General features: G+C 41.8%; 1 protein-coding gene across 1 annotated transcript; it reads left to right on the top strand.

Annotated features, from left to right (window-relative positions):
* The first annotated feature begins 7,205 nt into the window (after positions 1-7,205).
* On the top strand, positions 7,206-10,780 carry LOC311524509 (rho GTPase-activating protein 24-like). The gene is made up of 2 exons (XM_084635671.1): positions 7,206-8,016; positions 10,461-10,780. The coding sequence occupies exons 1-2, from the start codon at positions 7,658-7,660 to the stop codon at positions 10,711-10,713; spliced, it is 612 nt and encodes a 203-aa protein (XP_084491797.1). The 5' UTR covers positions 7,206-7,657; the 3' UTR covers positions 10,714-10,780.
* The last annotated feature ends 396 nt before the right edge of the window (positions 10,781-11,176 follow it).

Genomic DNA, 11,176 nt, shown 5'->3' with positions numbered 1-11,176 from the left:
CCCACCCCCAGAACTGTCCTCACAGCTCCAATTGGCTGGAAAGGGGCGCGCAGAGACATGCCAGCAGCAGCTGGCCACAGCCACTTCCAGGAGCGGTGTGGGGCCACAGCAGACAGGCAGCCTGCCTGAGCCCTGCTGCGCTCCTGGCCGGGAGCCACCTGTGGTAAGCGCCTCCCAGCCAGAGCCTGCACCTCGCACCTCCTCTTGCACCCCAATCTCCTGCCCCAGTCTGGAGCTCCCTCCTGCACTCAAACTCCCTCCCATACCGCTCACCCCCTCCATTAATACAGTAGAAATGTGTGGGCCGTGACGACTTACCAAAATTCATGGAGTAACCCCCCTGTGAAAATTATTGTCCATCCCTGACTTCCACCCTGGAAAGCCACAGTTAGCCTGTTGATGCCCTTGCAGGAAAGTTCAAACTTCAGTCAGCCACAGTATAATTCATGTCTGATAAAATGTGAATGGACTGTATTGTTTTCTCTCTCTCTTCTTTTTTAGAGATCAGAAGAGATACACAAGAGCAAGAAACTGGCATCAGACCAGAATCAGGAGAAAATCCCATAACTTTCCTACAAAAACTATTTCAAGCATGTTTCATTTTAACCACACATGGCAGCATCTCTAAATTCCAGGAAGAGGTAATTCCGGACAAGGAATCCTGCATTCCATCCAATGAATGTGCAATTAGCCCAAAAGAAAAACAATTTTTCAAAACATCCCAGGCCTATGCAAGCTGAAGGTTTGAATCCAAGTTCTTCCTCTGCCTCAGGGTAAAAACAAAACAAATCAACCAACCAACCAAAAATACAACTCATATTTCTGCCATCGACCTTTAATTTGTAAGGATATAGTGTAAACAACCTATTCCATTTACGCTCTCAGGAAGACCTTTTGGGATTTGTATTGCAGTGTTCCTCGAGATTGGGTGTTTAAACTTGAGGATAGGGGACAACAGCAACGCTGGGTACTACTGTAAATGATCCATCTCTTTCACTAGGCAGTATGGAGAGTTTGTGCTCCATCTCCTAGAAGTACTCTTCCAGCTCCTATCGCATCCCTCAAGGCCTCAGTATTGCCAACATTTGCAATGTTATCATGATTGCAGTGCCGCCAAACCTCCACATTCAAAAATCTTGAGACAAGCCCTGAAACATCATGAAATTGGCTCAGAAATCCCAAGATCTTATTCTCTGTAGTAAATCCTATTTTGAGGTCTGATTTCTGAGTTCTCAAGGAGAATCGCTTGTGTGTGTGTGTGGGTGTGTGTGTGTCCATGCACCTACACACATACATTTCAGGGCACTTAATCTGAAATGGACAAAGTCTACACACACTGGTGAGAGAGGGAGAAGAGAACATTTCATTTTTTCTACTGACTAATGGGAAGGACTCTTTCCCCTACTCGGGAAAGTACTCGGGAAATGCCTACTCCTACCATGGGGACTTGCTGCAGCTTTTTCTTCCAGGCAAGGCTTCTGCCCTGCTCTCTTGCCCTCCAAATGATGCCTTCTACCAGCTCCCTCCCAATTCCTCTCTTGGGACACTGCCTGGCCCACCCTCCTTTGCCCATTATGAGGAGCCCAGAAGCAGTGAAGGAAGGAAGAAAGAGCATAGCTGGGCTGGAGGGAAGGGTGCACTTACCGTCTCTTCTCTTCCCCCTCCCTGCTCCTCTTTGCTACCAACCTCATCCCCAAGGCAGCACATAGGGTGCCCTGTACTGCAGGCATTGGCTACAGCTATGTGTCCTGAATGGGTCACAGCTCCAGAGACGGAGCAGCACAGCACAGCTGCTCCCCATCCCTTCCATGCTCAACAGCAGCAGCAACTTCATTCCCCCAACACACTGCAGGACGGGGGAGTTAATGGAGGTAGGCACCCTGAGGGAATGCCCCCTCCTCTGAAGGTTGAAGATGGGGGCGGGGCTGGGGGACTGTGGGAATCTGGCAGTGGGAAGGAATGTGGGGAACAGGTGCACCAGGGAGCCAGGGCCTGCATTTTTGCATTTGCTTTTGAGGTTGAATTTTAATCCTGTGGTTGTCACACACACACACTAGCGGTTGGCCAAGGGGGTTCAAACACCAGAAGATTGACCAAAAATGTGATATTTTCTTTGCTTAAAAAAAAAATATACTTATGATTTTTAGTCCAATCTCATGAGCTTTTGGGTTCTGACACAATTTTTAACCCCATGGACCTGGCAATATTGAGACCCTTATGATGACTAATTTCCATCAACCAGAGTTAGATTGTCAGATCTGTCACGCCCCAGGAATGCTTGTATACATCTCTCTAAATAGCTGGTTGAACCAGATTGTCCTTTCCTTTTCACCAGCCAGACTCAGAGCAGTAGGTGCTCTAATAGGATTTACAGGCACTGTATTGGAGCACCCATGAAGCTGCCTCTGGTTGTGTTTAATACATCAAACTGTGCCTTTCCACCCTCAGTTTTTATGGCCTGCTGCTGACCTCCGTTTGAGACCATTTCCAGAACCCTGAACACAAATCTCTGTGTAAGGTACCTACCATCTATTCAACTTTCCCATTCAGATAAGATGTCAGAGATTTCCCAGACTCAGTCATATGTTTAATTCTTTCAAAAAGTTGTTAATATTAGGGATGAATTTAACACTGACACAAAGAGACATTTGACACCCTCTTTTCATCCACAGCGTAGGTCCAGCACAACAAACTTCCTCACCAACCCTGATCCAGATGGGCTACCACTCAAGGTGAAAAAGGGGTAATTAACTCTCAATGCCCATTCAATCCTTGGCTGCTTTGCAGAGTGCCAAAGGCACCAATTAGTGCCACTCATGGTGGTGATTCTTATGATGGTGACACTGGGTCTGAGGAACTCAAATAGGCAGTCATGGTATACACACTACAAAAACCCCATCAGCTAGAAATTACAATCTTACATTAAATAATAAAAATTCACTGACCCCATGAAACCCATCCATTTGCCTAATATACGTATGTATGCAGTGTACGTACAAGAATGCTCAAGCAATCTCTATCTAATTTAGATGGTAAGCTTGCTTGAGCAAAGACTGCATCCTGCTCCTGTTTTCTAGCACACTGAACATAGCGTTAGCACTCAAATAATATTCAGAATCACTAAACAGGTCACATAAGTGGCCCTATCAAACTGATTTGTTAGTTGCTTTTAGTTCTATCTTTCTGAAAAAGTATAGAGGCATAGATAACATAAATGTGAATACATCTGAATTCTAACTCAGAGAATTTGAAGTTCTTGATATTCCTGTTTTTAAAGCATTGGGATTAGGAGTGAGTGTGTGCACATGTGAGAGAGGAGAAAAGGGGCTCATTTGTATAAATCCTTTTTTCACAAGACACAATTAGCCTATGGAACTCACTGCCCCAAGACAGAGGCAAACAGTTTAGCAGGATTCAACAGAAGGATTGAACATCTACGTGATAAATAAGAATATCCTCAACAATGACACTGGCTGAAGTGTAAGTGTAATGTATGGATGTCCACTTATACTTACAAGTATAAGTGGATGCTTCTAGGCAAGCAGACAGATCACTAAATGCTTGAGGTTAGGAAGATACTTCCATAATAGTCATATTATCACATAATTGACAACTATGGTTGTTTTACACCTTCCTCTGAAGCATCCAAAATGAGCAACTACTGGAGATAAGATACCGGATTAGATCAGCCATTTTTGCCACTGGGCTAATGCAGTAGAGCAGTTCCTGTACTAAGGTGCACTGTTCTCAGATTTGCTGTCACCACCACCCCTTATTACGGAGGTGTTCTTGTGGACTGCCCACCAGAGACATTTGACAGAGCAATTGCAAAACCATACTAACTTGGTCAATGAACCAGAGTACACTCAGTGACTTGTGAAAAGGGAAATAAGGAGGAACTGGCCAACTTTTTTCTTTTCCCATTTATCCTTTATCATTATATTAGGCATTTGTGAGAATTAGCTTCTTAATGGGTTAGCTGTTGGTAGCAGGCAGCTAAGGAGAGATTTCACTGAGATACTGAGCATACATAAAATTTTAAAAAATTAATGAAATGTTGAAATGATGCTTGAGTCACTTGTACTTCTTTGGTTAAGTTAGTACATTGTCAGGCAAAATGTGCATCTAATGCACTTAGACTGCAAACTCTTCAGGGCACAGACCATATCTGTTTTATGTATGTACAGTGCCTAGCGCACTGGGGCTGCAGCCTCTAGGTGCTACCACAATACAAATAAACAACAGTTCAGATAGTGCTAAAATGCTACATAAAACACAGGAACATAACTTTGTGAAACCAATAAGAGACCCATCCAGAAAGACCAAATCCATCCAATATCCATATTCTCCAATGCAATCTTCAAGAAGCCACTCTCTGAAGTCTTTGCAGATTATCTTTGCACACAGATTGAAACCTGCTGAGTCTGAAATTGCCATTGAAAAAGTCCTCAAGACAGTAAACACTTTCAGAAAGATTTAGTTTTATAAAATGTTTAGGAACTATTTATTTTTGTTTATTTTTCATCTACCACCACAGATGATGTCATTTGCAGAAAATAAAATCAGTGATAGAAGCATAAGACAGTCAAAGGATGTGATAGGAAGTCACTTCTAAAGGCAGAAAAAGCGTCCTCTATATAACTCTGTCAGGACCAGTTTGAACATGTAGTTTGCCCTCCTTCAGAGGTTCTCAAATTTAATTGCTCCGTGACCTCCTTCTGACAACAAAACTTACTACACAACCCCAGAAGGGGAAACCGAAGCCTGAGCCCGCCTGAGTCCAGTCGCTCCAAGGCGGAGGGCGGGGGGGGAAGACAAAAAGCCGAAGCCCAAGGGCTGCAGCCCCAGGCTGGGGGGGGGGGGCCTGTGACCTGAACCCTGACTCCCAGAGCTGAAGCCCTTGGCTTTTAGCTTCAGCCCTGGGTGGTAGGGCTCAGGATTCAGTTTTGGCCCTTGGCAGTGGGCCACAGGCTTTGGCTTCAGCCCTGGGCCCCAGCATGTGTAATGCCAGCCCTGGCGACCCCATTAAAACAGGGTCGCTCGTGACCCACTTTGGGGTCCCAACCCACAGTTTGAGAACCACTCTACTTGAACCATATTTGACAAAACAGGTGGTGCACTAGTAAAATAGCCTTCTAGTTTCCATGCCGTCAACACCCTTATTACATTAGTAACAACTTCACTATAATGCTATCCAGAGCTCAGTTTCCAAGGACCTTATGTTGTTCACTTCCCATTACATCCACCCACACTTCAGCATAGAAGCATCACCTCTGCAACTCTTCCAGCCACAATTTACTCAAGACACAAGATATCTGAGGAGGCACTCATACTTCAGTCTCAATTGACAGCCCATTCTGGAACCATTTCCTCACAGATACGGAGAATGTTTCAGTTTTGCCAAGGCTCCTGTTAAAAGAATGTCTGACAAGAAATTCTACATTTGAATGAAAAGAGGAAGAAGGTCTTTCACATTTGTGTAAGTAGCAGCTGGTGCTCTTCACAGTTGTCTGCCTCTTTCTCCCACACACGCCCTCCCCCCCGCTTTTTTTGTCAAAGTAATTTATTGTAAAAGATAGAGAATCTAATTCTTCAGAGACTTCAGCCATCTGTTATTTATGAAACATAAAATTGGTGTAAAGCAATGACATTATTCCAAGAAAAAAACATCTCTGGAGTATTAAGGGCTTTTGCTCGGTAGCAACTGCCGTTCTTGATTTTTATCTACCCAGTACTTTATTTCTGCAAAACAGAATCTGTGGATCCCACTCCTTCAGTCAGCAGTTTTCTTGCCCTTAGTATGTGTGTAGTTCTTATCTCTCTTGATTCTTCTTTCGATAATAATCTCAAGTCTTCTTCAGAGTTACTGAATATTCAATCAGCTTGTTCAAGTTTAAGGGCTGTTTTCTACCGAGGAGGCTTAGAGTAAAAATTTCACAAGTCCCATTTACTTTCTATGGTCTGCAAGGCACCTAGCAGAGCTCTGGGCACAGTGGAATGAATAATAGTGTGTTATTCATTTGAGAGGAGGGAAATACCTTAAAACTCATGTAAAAGAACAGCTAGTGGATGCTGAAGTCTGCCTTGGTGGTGGCCACTAAGCCAGCCCAAATCAATCAAAACAGTATTCCCATCTGACTAAATGCTGTATGAGCCTTGTCCAGCAGGCTTTACAGGTCTGAGGAAAGAAAAATTCCACAAAGGATGCTGAGCTCCCTCCACAAAGGGTTATAAACATTTGGCAGTTTCACTTAAGCTATCAAAGTTTCCCAGTAGACTAGGGAGTCTAACCGAAAGGTGATGACCAGTTTTTGTGTAGCGAAGGGACCAACTTTCAATTTTGCATCTTCCTGTGGGACCAATCCACCATTTTTAATCTAACACATGCACATCTAGGATATAGCAAATTCATAACACAGCCTTTTAAAATAAACGGATAATATAGCAGCCTACCACTTTTAGAAAATGGCTCATGAAAGCACCAGGTTCAAGAGATACTTTTAAAGCATATGAGGAGTAGCCTTTATTTTGTGTGCATCAGTTTCAGAGGGATTTTTGTTTGTTTTTTTAAATACAAACTCCGAGTGAACAGAAAAGAACATCAGAAAGAGGGACTCTGCATGGATATGTGAAAATCCTGGAAGAAAACATACGAAAAAATAAGTAATGTGGTAGCTGGGCCAGCTAAGGTTTCCTATAGTTTATTTGTATTGGTAATCTTGCCCACTATTCAAACCTCACCTTGTTCCTTGTACCAAATGACTGAGGGAAAAGGATCTCCAAATTACTATTAAATTGCTTTAGTTTTAAAGTTAAATGTATTTTAACTGTAATTACAAGCCCCCCCCCCACCTATTTAGTTTGCTGTACTTGAGTGATTTCTGGTCATCTGGAAAATGAAACTGTACTTTACTTACTTGAGTATCCTCTGAAAAGAAGCAGTTAAAAAATGTCTATTTAAAATGTATTCGTTCGTTAATTTTTAGTAAGTAGATAAGAAGAGCCCTAAGCTTCCTTGACCTCAGAGTTCTTGTCCTTGATACAACAGCGCTGAAGAGAGACTGAATAGCTTTACTTTAACCATTACCCTCTGCTTCCTTTAAAATGTGCAACAGTTGATGTCAGTGATAAAAAAGCTCAGCAAGCCGTTTTCCATTCATGCAATTTTTCTCACGCCAGGCTGGCTAGACACAGTGCACCCAAAACAGATTTAACATGCCTCTTCCATAATCTGTGCAATATGGAACATAGGGAGCCTTGTATTTGTAGAATACAGACCAGCTATCCCCTTCTGCCCCAGGTTACTGACAGCCAAGATTACCCCGGCAGAAAATTTATCAGAGAAGAATGCAACTAGTAATTCAGACAGCTATGAAATGTGCCACCCACAGATGTCATTCAAACTACACAGAAAAGATGGAGGGTACACAAAAGAGGTGGTGTCTCCTGGGGATAAGAACAAGCCAGCACAATGAGACCATGCGCACAGTGAACTGGCAAACCAACTTGAGGCGTCACCCATTCCATATCAAAAACAAAATCAGAGACTGAAACAAGATCCAGGCTCCAACAAAATGGACAATTTCCAAGTATTTGAAAAGCTTCAAACAGCTGTGGTAAGGAAGAAAAGTTTCACAGTCCAGGGTGAGGCAAATGCATGAAAACAACCTCTTCTGTAACAAAACGGAACGGATTCTTTTGCAAAGCCAGTAGGAGCAATACTGGTCAGGGATCCAGGACTAGCTCCCTATGTGAAATTATGTTTGAAGAAAACCCGACTTCAAGATATTTAACCAGGTCTACCTGCCCAGAAGAGTCCCAAGAAACTAACACAGCCACTTCCAATGTTTTGGGGCTACAGGAAAACTTGGGACATGGCCCAGGGGACAAGAGCAGTGAAGGATCTCCTACTGCCAATGACTTCTCAGCAAATTCAACTTCAGTGCAGCACCATCTTGTCAGCCTAAAGAAGCAGATGTCCAGGCAGAAGGCAGAGTATGAAGCTAAAATTACAAGGTAAGGAATCTTAGACTATGAGCTTTCTGGGGCAGGGACTTTGTGTTGTGTGTACTGTGCCTACTGCTGTGACGCAGAGATCCCCAACTGAGGTCCTTGGACACTATTGCAATAGAAATAACGTTTTTTCACATTTCAAAGTGAATGTTTCTCACTGTCCAGTATTTACAAGAGACCAGTTTTGACTCATGTTACAGGGTTTAGGCGAATGTCATTTATTTAAAACTAACAGAAGCTAGTATCATTTGAGCTGGTTGGAAAATGTCAAAGCATTTAAAATTTCTTGGAGAACTAGAAGATTTTTTTTAAAAAAAAATCTGAACTCAACTGTGGAATTCCCCTTCCCCCTTTCAGTCAGCATGAAGAGCAGTACTTTGGGCAGTCAGCTCGGGGTTGGGGGGAAATAAGCCAGGATATAAACAATACTAATACTAAGCACTGACACAGCGCTTTACAAACTTTAAAGGAAAATTCTTTGCAACAGCTCAGTGGGGAGGTGGGCAAGTACTATCTTCATTTTTCGTATCAGGAAATTGAATAGGGAAAGTAACCTACCTTACGCTGCTTAGTGAGCCAAAGGTAGACCTAGAACAAGAATGCAGCAGCTCCTAAGTCTGTGCTCAGTCAGCTGAACAATACCACCTGTTTATTATACAAAAAATGCCCATATCTTCTAAACAGATGTAATCACTAATTAGTTAGCTATAAAATTTCAGATAAATTATCCAAATAGAATATTTAGTTAAAGTGTGATATACCTTGAAATAATTATTTTAGTGACTTTCAAATGGGGATATTTAATTTGCCCTCAAAATAAAGGAGAGGAAGTGCAATCTGCCCGATATTGAAGATTTGTTGGAAGTTTCCTAGTTTCATAGGATAGTCCCACTTTCAAAGGGGTTAATTATTCCTGCTTAATAAATGTATTGCCTGCAAACACTAGAAGATTAAGCCTCCCCTGGGAGTAAACGAATACAAAATATTTTTTGCCCAGCACTGCAGCCTCAGCATTTCAGATGAATGTAACTAAAAGCAATTAACAACAAAAAACTGCTTTGCCATACATTATGCAGGTCTAGCCTTACAATAAAAAGGAAAGTAAATGATGCAAGTGAGACAAAAATGTCACAGGTCTTGGATACATCAACCTTTCTGTTGAGTAATGTAAAGATTAAATAAGGGATTGGTGGGAAAATAAAGGAGCTGTTCCTTTTTTAGTTCCATCCTTATTACATTCTGCCTCAATTCTCCCTTGCAGTTTCAATTTGGTATTCTCATTCAGTTTCTTTCCTAAAAATAGTTGTCTGGCTGTTTGCTGTTGAACAGGTGTAGTGTTCCACTGCAGAGGCCTATTGCATGTGTGTGAGATGGTTCCCATCAATCTTACAAGGAGAGGCTGACGGAACTGGGCTTGTTTACTCTGCAGAAGAGAAGACTGAGGGGGGATTTCATAGCAGCCTTCAGCTACCTGAAGGGGGGTTCCAAAGAGCATGGAGCTTGGCTGTTCTTAGGGGTGGCAGATGACAGAAGAGGGAGCAATGGTCTCAAGTTGCAGTGGGGGAGGTCTAGGTTGGATATTAGGAAACACTATTTCACTAGGAGGGTGGTGAAGCACTGGAATGGGTTACCTAGGGAGGTGGTGGAATCTCCATCCTTAGAGGTTTTTAAGGCCTGGCTTGACAAAGCCCTGGCTGGGACGATTTAGTTGGGGTTGGTCCTGCTTTGAGGAGGGGGTTAGATTAGATGACCTCCTGAGGTCTCTTCCAACCCTAATCTTCTATGATTCTATCTATATTGCATGCAAGTTAAAGCAACAATAATACAGTTAAATAATCAAGAGTATGGAAAAGCAAATTTTGATAGCTGTTAATTTTTTTAGCATTAGATACAGAGTGTGTGCAAGGATCCTGAACACTTGTGAGATTCCACTGAAATCTGATGTAAAATCCAACTACTCGTTTGTGGGAGTGGGTCAGCATATAGGTTCTAAGTGAAGATTATACACAGGATTTATAGCCCTCCCTTCCATAATTTAATATTAGAGAAATTGCACACAACCTAAGTCAAAGCATCTGGGTGCTTGTGCAGAAATGTACACAACTGCTTTTTACACTACAATACAAGGTATACTAGCATGAGTATAAAATGGAGAATTGTATTTACCTTTGAAAAGAAAGGACAACTTTGTGAGCAGGTTTGGTACATTAACTCACTGAGCTGCAGAAACTGAACAAATCATGAAGATGATGGGAGAGAAATGCATCAGCAACGTGTTGAAGGGGGACCTAACATAGTTTGCTTTGGGGATACCAAGTGCCTCTCCACACACTTCTATTTATAGTATCACATGCTTAAAATCAAATGGTTTTTAAAAATTTAGGTTTCTCATGAAACAGAGACAGGAAAAAGAGCCCTATAAATTGCAATGTCTATCTTTCAAACAGCCTGGAGCAGCGGAACAAAGAGCTGCAGTCAGAGATTAAGGATCTGCATTCAAAACTGTGTCAGCAACGAAAGTGGTACAGTCTGGTGGAGATTAAAATGCGAAATGCAGAGAGGGCACGGGAAGATGCAGTAAGAAGAAATGAAATACTCCAGAAGGAAATGGAAGAGTTTTTTGATACTTTTGGGGAATTAACAAATGATGTGAAGAAGACAGAGCGAAAATTGTTTGAAGTTTTTAAATCAATTAACTAGATCAGTTTGCAAAAGAGTTGATATTTGATTAAATAGTTACTGTCATTTCAATGCAAAAATTAGATTCCTAACCACAAAATAAGCTTAGTACTACAAACTAAACTTTGTTAAACTTTTAATACAATAGGGAATAAAACTGCAGTATTTAATAAACCAAGTCAGCAATGCCTACTATTCATTTTCAACAATGTAAATCACATTTTGAAAGTTGTGTGTTAAACAATATCATTTTTTTTGCCTGCTCACATAAAAATCTTGTATTTGTTCAAGACAATCCAAAAACTGCAATGAGTTTGACACACTAATAAAAGTCACCTCAGCACTCAGTGGAAGGGGGGAAAAAAACCTTTATTTGAACCTGTGCAAAGCAGAAATGACTATATTTCAGTCTGTCCATGTCCCCATCCATAAAGTAACTAACCAAATATTACAGTTGTACTTCTAAATTACCAATGTAGATTCT

This window comes from Lepidochelys olivacea (assembly GCF_965140295.1).
Source record: "Lepidochelys olivacea isolate rLepOli2 genome assembly, chromosome: 8".
In the NCBI taxonomy this organism is placed as follows: domain Eukaryota; kingdom Metazoa; phylum Chordata; order Testudines; family Cheloniidae; genus Lepidochelys; species Lepidochelys olivacea.
This window is presented reverse-complemented; position numbering and strand designations above follow the sequence as displayed.